Source organism: Pecten maximus, chromosome 2 (genome assembly GCF_902652985.1).
Source record: "Pecten maximus chromosome 2, xPecMax1.1, whole genome shotgun sequence".
Lineage (NCBI taxonomy): Eukaryota > Metazoa > Mollusca > Bivalvia > Pectinida > Pectinidae > Pecten > Pecten maximus.
This window is the reverse complement of record NC_047016.1, coordinates 15,285,615-15,304,488: the sequence shown is the minus strand read 5'-3', so window position 1 is coordinate 15,304,488 and position 18,874 is coordinate 15,285,615. Positions and strand designations below refer to the sequence as shown.

At 35.0% G+C, this 18,874-nt stretch overlaps 2 protein-coding genes across 3 annotated transcripts; one reads left to right on the top strand and one right to left on the bottom strand.

The window, feature by feature from the left end:
• Positions 1 to 311: 311 nt before the first annotated feature.
• LOC117319116 lies at positions 312 to 5,467 on the bottom strand. 2 transcript variants are annotated; one of them, XM_033873968.1, is made up of 3 exons: positions 5,333 to 5,467; positions 4,272 to 4,551; positions 312 to 3,447 (listed from the first exon to the last, which is right to left on the bottom strand). In XM_033873968.1, exons 1-3 carry the CDS (start codon positions 5,378 to 5,380, stop codon positions 2,882 to 2,884), a joined length of 894 nt encoding a protein of 297 aa, XP_033729859.1. In that variant the 5' UTR covers positions 5,381 to 5,467; the 3' UTR covers positions 312 to 2,881. The 2 variants fall into 2 exon arrangements, with proteins under 2 accessions (XP_033729859.1, XP_033729866.1); XM_033873975.1 differs by having other exon boundaries at positions 5,347 to 5,456.
• Positions 5,468 to 5,899: 432 nt separating this feature from the next.
• On the top strand, positions 5,900 to 18,467 carry LOC117319104 (fucolectin-like). Its single transcript, XM_033873957.1, has 4 exons — positions 5,900 to 6,537; positions 8,934 to 9,170; positions 14,411 to 14,650; positions 17,508 to 18,467. Exons 1-4 carry the CDS (start codon positions 6,474 to 6,476, stop codon positions 17,714 to 17,716), a joined length of 750 nt encoding a protein of 249 aa, XP_033729848.1. The 5' UTR covers positions 5,900 to 6,473; the 3' UTR covers positions 17,717 to 18,467.
• Positions 18,468 to 18,874: the final 407 nt, after the last annotated feature.

Genomic DNA, 18,874 nt, shown 5'->3' with positions numbered 1-18,874 from the left:
GGCTAGTGATAAAGTGTCGGGACACCTTAACCACTTGGCCACTGACCCCCCCCCCCCCCCCCCCCCCCCCCAAACTTCTATCTGACAAACCGGCTACAGGATACAGGATCTGGCATATTATACCATCCAATATCCATTTGACTGAATTAGAATAGGCTGGGGTTGGCTTTCCGTACAAATTTCAAGGGATGTGTCCTCCCCAAAACAAATTCTCTTAGTAGTGTAGACGCCAGACTGAAATACATGTATCTGGTCATCAGATTGTTTCTTTTGTATGGATATTTATCTATTTTAAAATTACAATCAAGAAATAACACATACATAGCTTATTTAATCGTTCTAAAAATCATGCGTGATTGTCATGGCAGAAATAAAAATAATTACAATAATCTCGATATGCCGACTGCACTTTACGTTTTACCTTCGAACAACTGCACGAAACAGAATTGAAAATATAACGTATTCACCACAGAATATGTCATAACAATCGCTATGATGAACTGACCTGTACGCTTATCACAAACACCAAACATTAACATCCAAAAGATATCAACTCAATTTTCACCATTTAACCTACAGGTATTTTCTATGGAACAGTAAAACAGATAAAGTAAAGAGGGATGTAATTATTCAAAATTATAGTGATGGTGGCCTTAAAATGGTTAATTTGATAGCTTTTATTGAGTCTTTAAAGATAGGATGGATAGGAAGGATTTTCAATTCAAAAGGGAAATGGTTAGAAATTCTTAAGACCCGAATAAACCTTAACCTTTTGGCTGTTTCTGGAAGGAAATATCTTGACAAAATATTGACTTGTTGTAAAAATGTTTTTTGGGTGGATGTTTTTAAAGCCTGGAATAATCTTAGAGTAAGAGAAGAAATATATAAGAAAGATGGTTATTCTATTCTTAAATCACCGTTATGGTATAATAAAAATATAATTGTGGGTAAAAAAGTAATCTTTTTCCAAGCTGGTTTAAGAAAGGAATAATAATAATTAATGATCTAATTAAGGATAAAAGTGATGGTTCTTTCTTTTCATTTGAAGAATTTTGCAATATATATGGGAACATAGCTAACTATTTACAATATCATGGAGTAATTAGAAGCATAAAAGAGTTCCTTAATAACTATCCTATCCTAAATAGAACCCCACAATACCCGATCATCCCTTTAGATTTAGAAATTATTTTTAAACAGAAAAAGGGGTCTCAAGATTTTTACAAACTACTTATAAAACAAGAAAACATTGTTTTAGCTCAAAATAAGTGGGGAAATATATTTGATTTTAATAATGATGCATGGAAAAAGATATACTCTCTCCCATTTAGAATAACAAAAAATACAAAACTGCAATAGCTACAGTTTAGAATAAATCATCACATATTAACCACTAATGCTTTTATTTACAAGATTGGCCTAACAAATAATCCTAACTGTACATTCTGTAATGGTGAAAGGGAGACAATCACCCATATTTTATGGGAATGTAATGAAGTTCAACAATTTTTGTTCAATTTTGAATCACTTTTAGAGATCACTACTATTCCTTTTGCAATTAATAAACAAGCTATGATTTTTGGATTATTTGAACATATAGGCATTTATAATAAAGTTGATAATGAAATTATTTTAATTTTTAAACAATATCTGTACCAAACCAGGTGCGCTCATAAATCATTAAATGTTATGGCATTGGTAAATTTGATAAAAGATTATTACAAAGTCCAAAAGTACATTGCTCAGGGAAAAGGTGAACAGTGCCTCAATGTTTTAAATAATGAATGGAAAAAATGGTTAAAACTTGTTGAACAAAAACGTTAAATTTAATATTATTTATATATAAACCGAAAGTCAGACCACCTCTCACCCTAATATCCCCCTCTCTTCCCTATCTTTTCCATCACCATCAACCCCCCCGCCCCTCTTTTCTGTCTCTTTCTTTACTATAGATCTCTTATATGTGTTATGTTTTTGTTCTGCTGTTTCTTTGTGTTTTGTCCGATTCTATATGTCTTCATGTTGTATGCGAGTGTGAATGTAAGGTGGGTTGGATCTAACATAAGTATTAGTGTGATCAGTTAAACTGTTCAAATGAGAAAATGAAGAAAATTTGTGAGCGAGTAATTATATAATTGTACTTGTGAAATGTAACCTGTTTGATGTTTATCATGCAAAATGTTTAAAAAAATAAAAGAAATATAAAAAACAACCTACAGGTGTAACTATAGGAGACCAGCAATGTTCCTTGCTCAATGCTCCTTTACAACGAACCACGGGCGTCTACACCTGGTAAGTATTTATAGAAATACAATATTAGCCCCTACTCCTACATCGTGTAAAACTTGAAAAGTCGGAAATGGGATGTGAGCTTCGATTCACTTTGAATTTAAGTTCATACCAACTAACATATCAAATGTACACAAACTTCAGTAATGTACTTTGGTTTAGATTTTTTAAATATCAGTAATTGCTACTGTCGTGTGACAATAGTTTAAAGATAAGAAAATGGGCCAAACGCAGTCGTGATAGCCGATCGATGCTATATATTTTGAAGTGGTTTTGCAATGAACAATTTGATTGGTCGATAACTTTAAACGATACTAATTTTAATTGTCGACCAATCAGACTGTCCGTTTTAAGATAGATAGTCTGCTTCCGTTCCACAGTCGATTCAACGTCTGATCTTCAATCTATCTCCGATCTATCTCCTTGTTGATATAGTAGGGGCATAGGGGCTGGTATTTTTCTAATAAATCTAACCAGATACAAACGCCTGTGAGCGAACCATAAATGTGTAGTTAATTTAGTTAACTGTTCAATGCTGACTTGGTCACAGTATTTTTCGGTATGGTAACCAAATGTCCTTTTACACATGGCATCAGTCTAACAATTCTTTCACTTTCGTAGACTCTGAGGAAAAAAGACTTTCCGTATTAACCGACTCTGTGTTTTCCTCTCCTTCACGCAAAAACTCTTTCTTGACAGTTTCCTCATTTGGGTCGAATTCGGCGTTATCTGCAGAGCGGGAAGTGAAGTTATGAAGTTTGTTGCGGTTTGTCTGCTCCTTTCGTTCCTTCATTGACTCCGTCTCTGTGTGGGCGTCGGAATGGTTTAAGCTAATCGTAGTTCGGTGAGTCGCGATCGGTGAAGCTGTTTCTTCGTTTGCTATTTCGGGCACAACTGACGGAATACGGGTTTCTGTTCTAACAGGCGGTCTGACTGTAGGCTTGTTTTCTGGTGATATTCTGTCATGGCAAACGCTTGAAGGAGGACCCACTGTAGGAACATTGAGCAAGGCTGTAATTGCCGGCGGAGGAACATGGCCACCCTGTCTCTGGTTGTTCTGGGGGGAACTTGAGTCTGTAGTTGGAGGAGGTGGTAATGGTTTCGACAATGCGCGTGAGTTGATATTTATTTGTGTCGGGGATTTTCCTTTAACCAAAGCTACAAGAATAGAGACCATAATTGAAAGAATGATATTTCTGTTAAAATTAAAGAGTATTTAAATCAATTAAAAATAACTAGACAATCGCTATATACATTGTTTTAAATGTTGCATGTAAATATCAATTTAACTGTTATAGGTTCTCCTATAAATCCACTACGGCAGATTATAGTCTCCATATTGCATGTTTTGCCAACTTACCAGCTAGTCTCACTAATATGACCCGAAGACTAAACATGTATTTTATCATAATAACAACAACAAGAGAAAATATAACTACATGCTACAAAAAAAAAAAAAAAAAAAAAAAGAAGAAATTTAAAGAAATTTTAGAAAAAAAAAAATTAATAACTAAATGAATAGAAAATGCGTGAACACTAATATGACCCGAAGGCTAAACAGGTCTTTTATCGTAATAGTAACAACAGAAAATATAACTACAGCTAGGCCACACACACGAAATACTGAATGTGTTAACAGATACTCATGAATAAATAGAAATCGGTTTGTTACAATGCTTTCTGTATAATAGGTACATGTTTAACGTAGAAGAAATGCCTAAAGAATATACACGTTTTCTTGCTCAGCTGTTCCCTGTTTAACTTTGAAAACCCAAGAAGAATCCGACAATGTAACTTAAAATCACCCAGGTTCCCTATGTCAAAACATATCATAGGAACACTACTTTCTACTGAGTGTTATTATGGATAATGCATTGTGTACTGTGAAACGTGTCTTTTTAAAACAAGTCCTTCTAATTAAACCCCAGTCTGATACCCAGCACGTTAAATTTACAGGGAGATGACATTCTTTTCTTACTTACCAAAATAGTTATTTTTGCGTTTCTCGTATTCTGTATGAAGAATCTTGACCAGGTCAGTTTGTGTTCTATCAGCCTGAATGGCCATAACAAACACATCGTAAGCATTTCCCCCTTTCCTCAACAAAATGTCAATCATCACACTCGCCCGTTTTCTCCTTGTTCTTTCATATTCAATCTCCTCCTTATCTTCTTCATTGATAACAAACTTTGATCTCAAATAATCAAAGTATCGTTCCGGATTCATGTATTTACATAATATGTCTCTTTTCTCTTCAAGAATCTAAAAAGGAAGGAAAACAGAAAAAAGGTTTATCGTATTATTTGTTTGGTGACAATAATTAATAAGTGTTAATCGGGTTTTAATAAAATCAAATGAAGTATGTTAATTGTTAGCATTCAAAACACACATTTAAATTACTTTTTACTGTCGCTATTACTTCATCGATCAATTGTATACATCATTTGATATATTGGTTCTGTATCTTATCATAGCCTTGATATGCACGAGCTCTAACATACATGCACATGTAAGTCCGTGGTTCATGACGAATACAACGGACATTATTTATTTATTTTTTTTCATTGTTATTACCGTAATTATGTTGTTTCACACTAACTCGTTGTTTCAGTTCCATACTGATAATATATATCTACCGATTTTCAACATTCAAAAATAGCATTTCTCGTGTTTTATTCAAGATACAGTAAAATAAAGCTTCATACGTTTTAGTTCCTTTGCTTATACATTGTAATTTAAAGATAGAAGGGAAGTAACTCCAACGAGACCGTTAACGTTCAAAACTTTGCTGGTCATGGTCTGTATAGTTATATAGGAATCTCCCAACTCATAGCGACAACGACACGTTAAAGCACCCCGTGTTAAAACTGACAGAAATATATACATGTGTATAAGGGAACGTTGGAGTAATAGTGTCACCAAAGATATACAGTAGCGTAGCTCACCGAAAATAACAACTAGAACTTCTACATCACGAGTAAAATACGCGCGGGTACAACAGTTAGTTATCATTGTAGCCGTATCCGGTAAGAGACATACGTACCAGACGTTTTATACCTGCCAGGACCTCCTCTTCCGTAGGTGTCCCCATTTCTCTGTTTAAGTGACCACTACTTCCTGCTGGGTAATGATAAGACTGGGACCCGTTGTTAATAGGAAATCCAAACAATTCCTTCCGTATTCTGTTTGTTTTGAAACTCTTTTATTTTGAAGACAATATTGTGACATTTTAGCGGGGATTTTCAAAATTATATTTATATATCAATAGTGTCAATATACTTTTTGTCTTAACTTAAAATATTTTGTATGAGAAACCGTTATAAAACATTGTATTGCATTGGAGAGAAGATGTCGTTTGAATCGTTCCATAAATTTGACCCATGTGACTTTGATTGACGGTCAAGATAAATTATGTTCGCAATTAGCTAACCAGGTGAGCTAAAATACAGGAAAGATAGGAAAGAAATCAAAGTCTTAAGCGTTACGATGGTGAGAAGGTCTCCCAGATAAGCACTCTGTGACTGGACACAAAATTGTACCGTTTAGATGCCCATTAGAAAGAATCACAGTTAGCGCTAACACGAGTTAATATAGAAGTAAGTTTCATATATTTATTTGATATTTTTTATACTCATAATATATTTGAGGGTACCGGACGTCTTTATAGGGAGAAATAAAAAGCAAAAAAATAAAACAAATTACGACTGGACCAAACGTTCTTATATACCTACAAGACCTATAACGAAGACCTAATTAAGCGTTGTAGGTCAGTAATAATTTTGTATTACAGGAAAAATAATGTCTGTGTTGTTCCAGCATATTGATCAGAACTGCCAATGAGGTAGTGACACTGATAGATATGGGTCTCGATAACATTCTGCAAAAACACATGTGATATATACAAAACACAACTTATATCAGATCTAGACACTAAAAGAAAATTGAATAAAACTGTTGTAACTGTATGTGCTACTGATGTATCGGGGACTAGGCCAACGGAAGCTGCCGAGTGTTGTCACTCTCCCTTTGTATTGCCTATTGGTTCGATGGCTGATCTATAGAGACGACAGTCTACGCCGTGCAACTTCTGAACAATTGATGACACGCCTGGCACGAACTTTCTTCGGTCCTGATTTTAAGCTAATGGAAAACGGAGCATACAGTGTAGGTTGGAGAGACATAACATGGAGGAAGGATGTTTACTCCACACATTGCTAATGGCACTTTTTGTTTCCGCAGTAATAGCGGGTACGTATAAACTTACTAACCTACTATTTTTTTTAAATCAGTTCTTTTTTTTCCCTAAATCTTCAATATAATGGACATTTCTAGATAAGTAAAACTTACTTTATTCTGTGCCTTTCATATTTTAGTTATTCACTGGGCTCTTTCTTAGACCGCGATTCCTAAATCGTTTCTCAATCATTTATCAAAATAGTTTTTACACGACTATTTACTACAACGAAATAAAATGTACTACAATTAGAAATTGGATATTGTACCTCCCATTCTGTAACATCGATATCTGTAGGGTTTGTTTCTGTATTTCCACACGTTACAAAAAGGGCCGAAAACAGCTGCTCGGCTCATTCTATACCTTCATTATTTGACATAAACTGTGTATGATGAAATCCATATCATCGGTAATATCCTTTGTTTGTAACATTTACGTTTAACATGTCCAGAGATGATATCATTGGTTACTAACCGTTTGGTTATTTCTCAAATCTTTCTCGGCACAAGTGTACAGGTAAGATGGACGACAATGGCAGGATCCATGGTAATCTGACAACAATAAGTTATTGGGATCAGGTCTTGACACCACATGTTCTTCCTCTTATCCATCAACGTAACCTTATGATGCTAGGGTTTGTTGTGACTTTCTGGATCAAAACAATGGTCCAGTTCTTGATTGGCCACCAAACATTCCAGTTATGTCCCCAATCGAGTTTTTGTGGGACGAGCTTAACAGTCGGGTTGGGAAGCGTGTCAACATTCCATATAATGTCTCCCGTCCCTACTGAGAATGTGATGGAACATTATCTGTTAGATCGTCCCTACATAGAATGTGAAACAATATCTGTTAGATCGTCCTCACAGAGAATATGGAACATTATCTGTTAGATTGTCTGTTAGATCGTCCTCACTGATAATGGGGAACATTATCTGTTAGATCGTCCTCACTGAGAATGGGGATCATTATCTGTTAGACCGTCCCCACTGAGAATGTGGAACATTATCTGTTAGATCGTCCTCACTGAGAATGTGGAACATTATCTGTTAGATCGTCCCCAGTGAGAATATGGAACATTATCTGTTAGATCGTCCTCACTGAGAATGTGGAACATTATCTGTTAGATCGTCCTCACTGAGAATGTGGAACATTATCTGTTAGATCGTCCTCACTGAGAATGTGGAACATTATCTGTTAGATCGTCCTCACTGAGAATGTGGAACATTATCTGTTAGATCGTCCCTACATAGAATGTGGAACATTATCTGTTAGATCGTCCCCAGTGAGAATGTGGAACATTATCTGTTCGATCGTCCTCACTGAGAATATGGAACATTATCTGATAGATCGTCCCCAGTGAGAACTTGGAACATTATCTGTTCGATCGTCCTCACTGAGGATGTGGAACATTATCTGTTAGATCGTCTGTTAGATCGTCCTCACTGATAATGGGGAACATTATCTGTTAGATCGTCCTCACTGAGAATGGGGATCATTATCTGTTAGACCGTCCCCACTGAGAATGTGGAACATTATCTGTTAGATCGTCCTCACTGAGAATGTTGAACATTATCAGTTAGATCGTCCTCACTGAGAATGTGGAACATTATCTGTTAGATCGTCCTCACTGAGAATGTGGAACATTATCTGTTAGATCGTCCCCAGTGAGAATATGGAACATTATCTGTTAGATCGTCCTCACTGAGAATGTGGAACATTATCTGTTAGATCGTCCTCACTGAGAATGTGGAACATTATCTGTTAGATCGTCCTCACTGAGAATGTGGAACATTATCTGTTAGATCGTCCTCACTGAGAATGTGGAACATTATCTGTTAGATCGTCCCTACATAGAATGTGGAACATTATCTGTTAGATCGTCCCCAGTGAGAATGTGGAACATTATCTGTTCGATCGTCCTCACTGAGAATATGGAACATTATCTGATAGATCGTCCCCAGTGAGAACTTGGAACATTATCTGTTCGATCGTCCTCACTGAGGATGTGGAACATTATCTGTTAGATCGTCCCCAGTGAGAATGTGGAACATTATCTGTTCGATCGTCCTCACTGAGAATATGGAACATTATCTGATAGATCGTCCCCAGTGAGAACTTGGAACATTATCTGTTCGATCGTCCTCACTGAGAATATGGAACATTATCTGTTAGATCATCTTGAAGATTTTTTTACTCTGTTTTTGTTGTAAATTAGGCTCAAATAGTAAAATCATATGTTGGCCTTGTGTGTGTTAGTGCTGTTTTTTTTTATTGATTATACTTTGTATGTATATAATATGATACTGTTGTTTAAAAGAAAATTGGAATCTGAAAATTTGACAATGTCATGATTTTTTCACATGTTTTTGTGTATGAATTGATATGAATTGATATGGGTAATACATTTCAGAATTCCGACAGAACTATTTCCACGCCGACAGTCGGTACGATAACGTATTACCCGACGGAGGAACACTGCATTACTTCAATGTATCAAGTCTGGTGGAATGTGCACACACGTGTTTTGACCAGACCGATTGTGTATCTGTGTTCTATAAGGAGGGACAGTGTGTAGGATGGAACTCAAGAATGGACGATGTTTTCCCGACCACGGCTTCCGATAATGCGCGATACTATGAATTAAGAGGTAACATATGATGTCTGGCAGTAGCTTTTGTCTTTCTTAAGCTAATTCATACATCTTTAATCTATACCACAATCGCCATTTGGCATTTTGCGAAAGTTCAACAAGTCTCATACACAGTTTGACATTGTTGGTGACGAGAATAAGTACATACGTTATCTTACCTTAAAAAGTAAGAGATTCAATTTTGATAAGTCACTGCCAAAATCCTTTATCACACACTGATATTTTAATTGCTAAATCATTGATACTTTAATAAGAAACTATATGTGTGTGTGTGTTTTGCATAATTGAAACATGTACCGGTAAATATGAAATCGTATTTATTCTATATTAATACAATGGTAGGGTGATGCCAGTTATTAAATCTGTTTCGCCCTCCAACCACTGGAACACGTGTGTAGTATGAGGACAATAACACGACGCACTCCAAAGACTTGTCATGCCTTGGTGTGTGATAAGTATAGTCCTTATTCAGTTATCCATATTACCCGGGGATCATATCTTTTAACTTGGAGTGTTCGTTCTGTAATGACAACTTTAGCGGTATTGCCGAGTGCAATGGTCGTCACCGTTATATGGCAAGCCAAGTTGTCATTTATTCGCGGAGCAATGTTGATCCAGTATTTTACCAAATTATATAAGATATCTTATATATTATATAAGATATCTTATATATTATATAAGATATCTTATATATTATATAAGATATCTTATATGTTTATAAGATATATTATATGTTTATGAGATATCTTATTTAAAGTTTATAAGATATCTTATATAATATATGAGATATCTCATAAAAGCTCTATCTTATAATATATAAGATATCTTATATAGTATATAAGATATCTTATACAAAAATATATATAAGATATCTCATAAAAGATATAAGATATCTTATATGTTATATAAGATATCTTATATGTTATATAAGATATCTTATAAAGTTTTTAAGATATCTTATTTGATTATATAAGATATCTTATATAATTTGGTTAACGCTGGATCAACGTTGCTCCGTGAATAAATGACAACTTGGCTTGCCACACCGTTAGCTAAAAACAGGTTATTCATAAAACATGCATAGAAACGTTTTCACACAAGATTAATTATTCACTAATGCTGATAAAAGATAAAGTAATGGGTAAATGTTGGCACGGGTATATGGACTCATGTGCCATAATTGAGTCAATTTTTGTGTCTATATAAGCGTTCGGTATCAGTCCTCTTTATCTTGGTTCAGCTTCAAGTAATGTCATTGATTTTGATGTCCAAACAATGTTGATAGGGTCTAATGGGACACATTATACTACCTTTATTGAGTGGTGGTGTTCATCCTAGTCAAAATAATTAAACTAATTGAAGCGTCTGTTTGAGTTTTAAACAAGGAAATTTAATTAATCGATATGTCGTGACATAAGTCTCTTTGATGATCTGATTATCGTGTCTGTAAGTTCATCCTGGAATGTCTAGTTCTGCCTATAACTCACCATCGGCTGAACGTACATGCTTATTTTAACACTTGTGAATGCAACCATAGGGAGAGGGAAATTCAAAAATAATGTCGACAACAAGGAAATGAAAGCTTACATTGCCCATTTTAAGATAACTCGTAGAGCAGATAATAATTTATGAATAACAATATTTATTGGAGAATAGTTTTATGGGTATTCACTCAATGTTACAAACAGTTTATAGTAAATCCAAGAAAAGAAACAGATAATAAAAATGCCGATGATGTTAGTCGTGTAACTTTGTGTTGTGGTGAAATTATATTTCGTGTATCCATCAAACAGGACGTTCTTTTCACTTATCCAGCAGCTTTAGATCAATCAAGATGTAGAGTGAGATTAATTGCTAATAGATATTGGTTGTTATACCGTAGCGATATCTTTCTTATCATGAGAGATTTGGGGTGATATTACTATACTGGGTTTTACGGCAACGTGGGATAATACGAGTATTATTATACAGGTATATACAGTAATCTAAGGTAATATGAGTATTATTATACAGGTATATACGGTAATGTGAGATAATAGGAGTATCATTTTACAGTTATAACGGTAATCTGAGATAATATGAGTTTTGTAATACAGGTATATACGGTAATGTGAGATAATAGGAGTATCATTTTACAGTTATAACGGTAATCTGAGATAATATGAGTTTTATTATACAGGTATATACGGTAATGTGAGATAATATGAGTATCATTTTACAGTTATAACGGTAATGTGGGTTAATATGGGTTTTGTTTCATAGGCGTATTCGGTAATGTTTTATTGAGTTTTATTATAGAGATAAATTATGAATGTCGTAATTTAATTAACATTTCAATGATAAATCGATAATCATGTAACTTTTAACGTATAAATGCAAGTAATAGTTTTAAGCAATTTAGTAGCATAAAAACGAGATGTTGGTTGTTATAAAGAAATGATAGAATATACACTTTTGTATATTAATATTGAGAAAGTTTATAGTAACAAATGAAAATAACATATATGAGTCATAATTATACAAACAGTAGTCTGGAATGTTAAATGCTTTACCCTCATTATTTAGTAAATCTCTTATGTGCAAACTTTGTCTTTATATATAGTCTAGGTATTTCTGGCTATTTTAATATAGACTAGACATGTCCCTGTGGTCATATTATGTCAAGTCAACATCACAAAAAAACCCACTAAAATTGTCTGAATTATAATTACCTAGTGTCTGTGTATGCTACAAGTAGTCCGTTATTTCAGGCAAAAGTAATCGATAAACGAGAAATGACTTCAGCGCTATTCTATTTCCGACAATCGGAACACCTCGCTTCCGTCTGCGAACGTAGTTTCTGAGAAAATGACGAGGAGTTCCGATTGCTATTTCCGGATGCTTCGATTACTGTGGCAAAGTCCGATGAATTCCGAATAGCATAAAACACCGCAGCGCCCCCATACTGCATAATGAGGAACTAAATAATGAGTTCACCAGCAATCACAAAGTGAACGCGAATGTCGATAATGCAATACTGAATGTTGACCTAGCGAATACCGGATTGCGCAATGCAAACTCGTAATGACAATGTTGACGACTGGATTAATCAAACTGCAATATGCAATCTTAACACTGAATACATGAATGATAATAAAGGAAATGATAAGGTTCAATTCGCATAACACAATATTAATGTTGCACACAAGAATGCAATAACGGATAGTGTAATAATTACTTGAATTCCGTTCCATAGTTTTGCGTAATTGAAACATGTAAATATGAAATTGTATTTTATATTAGTACAATGGTAGGTGATGCCAGTTAATAAATCTGTATCGCCCTCCTGGAACCTTTGTATAGTATGAGGAACTGGAACCTTTGTATAGTATGAGGACAATAACAGGACGCACTGACTTTTAATTCCTTGGTATGTCCCGGGGATCATATCTTATAACTTGGAGTGTTCGTTCTGTAATGACAACTTATAATGGGCATTGTCGAATACAATGGTCGTCACCTTAGCTAAAAACAGGTTATTCAGGAAACATTCATAGAAACGTTTTCACACAAGATTAATTATTTACTGATGTTAATAGAAGATAAAGTTATGGGAAAAAGTTGACACGGAGTTATGTGCCCTAATTAAGTCAGGTTTTGCGTCTATATTCTAGTTCAGCTTCAAGTAATGTCATTGATTTTGATGTCCATACGATATACAGAACAGTAGTTGGTCTAATGGGACTCCTTATACTACCTTTATTAAGTGGTGGTGTTCATCCTAGTCAAAATAATTAAACTGATTGAAGCGTCTGTTTGAGTTTTAAACAAGGACATTTAATTAATCGATATGTCGTGACATAAGTCTCTTTGATGATCTGATTATCGTGTCTGTAAGTTCATCCTGGAATGTCTAGTTCTGCCTATAACTCACCATCGGCTGAACGTACATGCTTATTTTAACACTTATGAATGCAACCATAGGGGGAGGGAAGTTCAAAAATAATGTCGACAACAAGGAAATGAAAGCTTACATTGCCCATTTTAAGATAACTCGTAGAGCAGATAATAATTTATGAATAACAATATTTATTGGAGAATAGTTTTATGGGTATTCACTCAATGTTACAAACAGTTTCGGTAAATCCACTAACAGAAACAGATAATAAAAATGCCGATGATGTGATAATTATGGGTCGTGTAACTTTGTGTTGTGGTGAAATTATATTTCGTGTATCCATCAAACAGGACGTTCTTTTCACTTATCCAGCAGCTTTAGATCAATCAAGATGTAGAGTGAGATTAATTGCTAATAGATATTGGTTGTTATACCGTAGCGATATCTATCTTATCATGAGAGATTTGGGGTGATATTATTATACTGGGTTTTACGGCAACGTGGGATAATACGAGTATTATTGTACAGGTATATACAGTAATCTGAGATAATATGAGTTTTATTATACAGGTATATACGGTAATGTGAGATAATAGGAGTATCATTTTACAGTTATAACGGTAATCTGAGATAATATGAGTTTTATTATACAGGTATATACGGTAATGTCAGATAATATGAGTATCATTATACAGACATAACGGTAATGTGGTTTAATATTGGTTTGTTTTATAGGCGTATTCGGTAATGTTTTATTGAGTTTTATTATAGAGATAAATACGGTAATGAGTATTACCATTATGCAAATACAGACTATTGTTGAGAGCAATCCATGGTTTAACAGACCTGACAAGGCGAATATTCCCTGAGGCCGAAGGCCGAGAGGAATATAGTTCAGAGCAGGCCCGTTTACTTTATTATGATTTATATTAATTAAAAAAAAAACAGACTTAAGAAAGTTCCTTCAAAATATCATATCAAATCAACGGGAGGTCAGTATAACGTTTCGCAAGGTCCGTGTAATGCTATATTAAACCCCGATCTGCTCAAGAAACATCTCAGCGCAGATGACATAATTTCTATTTCTAGCAGGATTCCATACAAGATTCCACGGTCATGACAAAACATTATGTTTACTCCTCTTTGATACCACGAGGCATTTCCAAGGAAATAATTGATGTCATGTGATCTCATTAGGACCAATGAGTGATAGTGTTACAAAACAATCATATAATCAACAGGTAAATACGGTAATGTTGCATAACATTGACCCTTTTTTGGTTTATACGGTAATGTGGAATATCATGAGCATTTTTACATGTATATACGCTAATGCGTGATAATTTGGGTATTTTTACAGGTATATACGGTAATGTGGCAGCAGGAAAGCCAGCGGTTCAGTCAACAACTTTCCCACCATTGTCCGGATCATACGGGGCTTACAAGGCAGTGGATGGAAGTAGATATCCTGTTGCTTTCCAGCCAGACGATTCCTGTTCCTGTACAAACAAAGTTTCCTTGGAATGGTGGCGAGTTGACCTCTTGGATACATATCTTATCACAGACGTGGCCGTACTGAAGAGGCGAGATGACATATATGGTATATTGATGTTTGATGCTGCACTTCTGTTTTCTTGAAAAGGACTGATGACATGTTCATATATTCATAAAAAATATGTATATATATATAGTCAAATCATACCACTGCATACGACTACCTCAAACCAACTCTTAGTCGTAGAGTCATAAATATAGCGACACGGTTCAGAACATTTGGAATCAAACATTGTAAATTACTTTTATATTTATTGATTAATCAATTTGAATATGGAGTTATTGCATCACCCTTTTAATTCTATCGTCCCCCTAGATATCACTTTAGTCATAGAACGACAAAACATATATATGATGCAGTATATATAATTTCTGGCTCTCCTTTATCTGACTATCTAACTTTCATTGTGTATTGAAAGGTGCTTTCATCTTTCCATTTATATCATATCTGTCATATGGGCATACTACTGAGCCCCTCAAGGGGGAAAAGTACAGAAGATGCAGGTAAAACATGAAAAGAAAATAATCTCTCAAAACTATACATAGCCCATGCCGTCTGGACACTATTGCTGGTTCTTCTGATGCATAAATCACTATACAACTCGTAGCTTTCCCAAACAAAAATACGTGTTTTAGCACTATGACCTACATTCCTGCCCTCGTACTGCTTTAACGGATAGGCTGGCATTTGTTTTAATCAATTATCACCTGATGAATAAGAAACCAGAATTGAACAATTTATGTTTAATGTTTTCCACATGATTAGTTCCCACGCATACTTTGCGAAACATGAAAATGATGAGCGACCACGAAAGAATCATTGAGTACTAGTTTAGAATAATGGAATTTTATCTAGACTACATGACGTTAAAATGAACAAGGAAATGCTTATTTTTCCATTACTCGAAAACTCGTAAACGACATCTGAAATCAACATAATTAATTCCTTCCTTTGTAATGTCCCTGTTGGGTATTCTTCTATCTTCTGGTGCGTCTTCTGTGGGTATTTCTTCGGTGATGTCCTCAAATACTTCATCGTTTTCATCTTATGAAGTTAGTGGGGCATGCACAGATGTAGGGCCTCTTCTTTTTTACTTTTGGAGTGGTATGCTCAAAGCGTTTGACATTATACTGTTGTTTCATGCCTTATCAGTCAACAGTCGAAACTCTTCCCCGAGGTGTTGGAACCAACCCTATGAACTGTTTCCCGAGGCCACAGTTTTGACTGTTGACTGATAAGGCATGAAACAACTGTTTTGTTACCTGAATAATCCGGAAGATTTCACATATTGGATATTTTTTAGGCTGATGAATACGTAAAATGTCTTCAGTAAACTGTTAATTCCGGCTTTGGTGCATTTTCGAACTCCAAAGTTGACCTTAATTTGGCTTCGAACCTTTCTGACTTCGAATCTAGGCGTTGCTAGATATACTACAAATCACGATCAGAAATGCGCTTCATCGTAATCATTTGGCTGTTTGGGCGCGTGCGGATGTTCTTCGCCAGTCAACAGTCAAAAATATTGACCGGTCAACAGTCACAAATACTTCATTTACTTTTGCATAATTAACAATAGGCAATGGCGAATGTGCGTATTTTTTCTCTTTTGCCACTGTGACGGGTTTAATTGGTGTATGCTTTTGGAAAGTATGTATCCGTTTTGGCGCGGGGCTGTGAGGTGAAGGGATAGCTATTGAAAAAACCCTCTGATGGGACATCGGAAGGATGAAAGACGAGTGTCTTTATTGTTTCCTTATAACCCCTTTGCCTGACAGAGTTATTGGGCAATCTTGTTTTCGGGTTCGTCATCTCTTCGGCGCTGGAATTGAATTAAAAGTTAAATTGATAAACCAGACACCGAGTTTCTAAGACTTGATATGTGCCATATTCCGTAATAATGTTCCAAGTTCGTGGTTACTAATTATTTTTGCACGACCAAAAAAGCATAGGTGGAAACTCATCGTTTGAGAAAAATCAACCTAAATATAATTTTTAGTCTATTTTCACCATTTATGTTTGATTATTAGGTGACTATTGATCAAATATGAATATATACCAGCTTGTTCAGGCAGTTGTTACAGTAAAATAGGTCTTGGCGTCAAAACAAGTTTTTGTTGTGCGAACGACGAGGAGTTGTATAGTAATTTAAACATCAGAAGATACAGAAATAGTGTCCAGAAGACAATGGCTATGTCTAGATTTGAGATGTTATATTTTTCCTGTTCTTTCCCTCAAATCGACCTATGAATCCATCTTAGACTATCGTGGATTCACCAACTTCTGTCACGTGATTTTCTACCGTGCATGGGTTATGCCCAGGTTGGTGACCGGAGCAATCATGCATACCAACAAATATCGAACACGTCTGGCGTCATATCTCACAAGGAAATATACAACGTATAGTATTTTAAACATCAGAAGATACAGAAATAGTGTCCAGAAGACATGGGCTATGTCTAGATTTGAGATGTTATATTTTGCCTGTTCTTTCCCTCTAATAGACCTGTGACTCCATCTTGGACTATCGTGGATTAACCAGCTTATGTCACGTGATTTCCTACCGTGCATGGGTTATTTGCATATCAATAAATATCGAACACGTCTGACGTCATATCTCACAAGGAAATATACAACGTGACACGTATACATAGTAGACATAGTGACCTCAGTAGGAAATGTTCTAATTCCTTGTGAGATATGAAGTCAGACATGTTAAATACTTCTTGATGTGCCCGATGGTTCCGTTATCATCGCCCTAGTTATCTTTTTGAGGTTAAGCTAGGTCTCGCAGATGAATATGTTTAACTAAATTGATCTATTTTAATGTTGTTTTTTGTATATAGTTTTAAGTCCATGTGTGAGGGTTGACTGAATTTTATAACGGTTTTTATCTATCTTACAGGGATGACTCTGGTAAATATCAGTATCGACATGGCTCTAAGCGTGGCTGGTCCCTATACTCACTGTTACAACACTGGACCCATGTTCTCCTTGACAAGATTTGAAACATTTACTTGTGACACCCCTACCTACGGCCGTTACGTAAAACTCTCAAAACTTGTGAAGTCTTATCATTGTTTGTGTGAAGTAGAGATATACGTTCTACCATAATATTTCAAAATAAAGAAATACATGTACCAATATTTTCTTTATATAGTGCCTGTAGTATAACAGCATTAGAAATCTCACAATCGCATATACTATGAAGTTCATTATATCATTTAACATTCAAATAACAGGGATGCAAAAATATTAAACTGCATTCTTGGGAAGATTGTAGACAAAGTGTATAATGCGTTTTCCTCTTATTCAACCTGTAACCATCTTATCGCATCAAAAGTCAAATTTCGCATTGTCAATGTGGCCTGCTTCTATGATGTCACGAGTACACGCGATCGTTCCCGGCAGAAAAAAAGGTTAACATTTTAATCAATATGTTCCAACATCAGTATATTCATTCTTTATACAATAGAACTACATACTACATCGTTGCAAGTTATATTGATCAATCGCTTTTTTTTTAATCCTTGAACGCATTTTATTGACGTCAAAAATACGCTCAGTATTATGGCGTGACAAAACGACGACATTTAGTGACAAAATAAAAATATAGTTGGTTTGGCGTAACCCGCCCGATCCAGAAAAAATGCGCATACTCAGAAAATTTTATTGTGAAAAATAAAACTTAATGAACGTAAATGTTTTTGTGAAAAACTTTTTTTTTTAAATGACTTGACCGTTCCGGATATTTATGTACGGAAGTTGTTTTCGAGTTTGAAAATACGTCTAGCAAACCCAAATAAGCTTGGTGTGTGTTTCTTTTGTTTAAGATCACAAAATAAATAATGATTTCCAAACAGTTTATATTCTAGTTTGTTTTTGTATTGAAGGTTGAATATCTGCTTTCAGACCTGAATAAAAAAAGTTCAGCACTACCTACCTACCCATATGAAAAAAAACCCTTGTCGGGTTTCAGCAAACCAAGATATTTTTAAAGATGCCCTCACAACACCAATGTAATTATGTGAAAATTATTATTTGATAACTCCATTTTTTGTTTGGTAATGTTATATGGTGAAAATAGAAACATTGAACATCAAATTAACAGAAATACAGAAATATTGAACAATATTAACATCAGCGATAACGTCAAATATAGATAAGTCAAGCATTTTAGATTTAAAATTCAGTAATAAGATAAAACATCCAGATTTAGAGCAACAACAGTGAGATAAAATCATAAAGGTTTAGATTAGCACCTGGCTATAT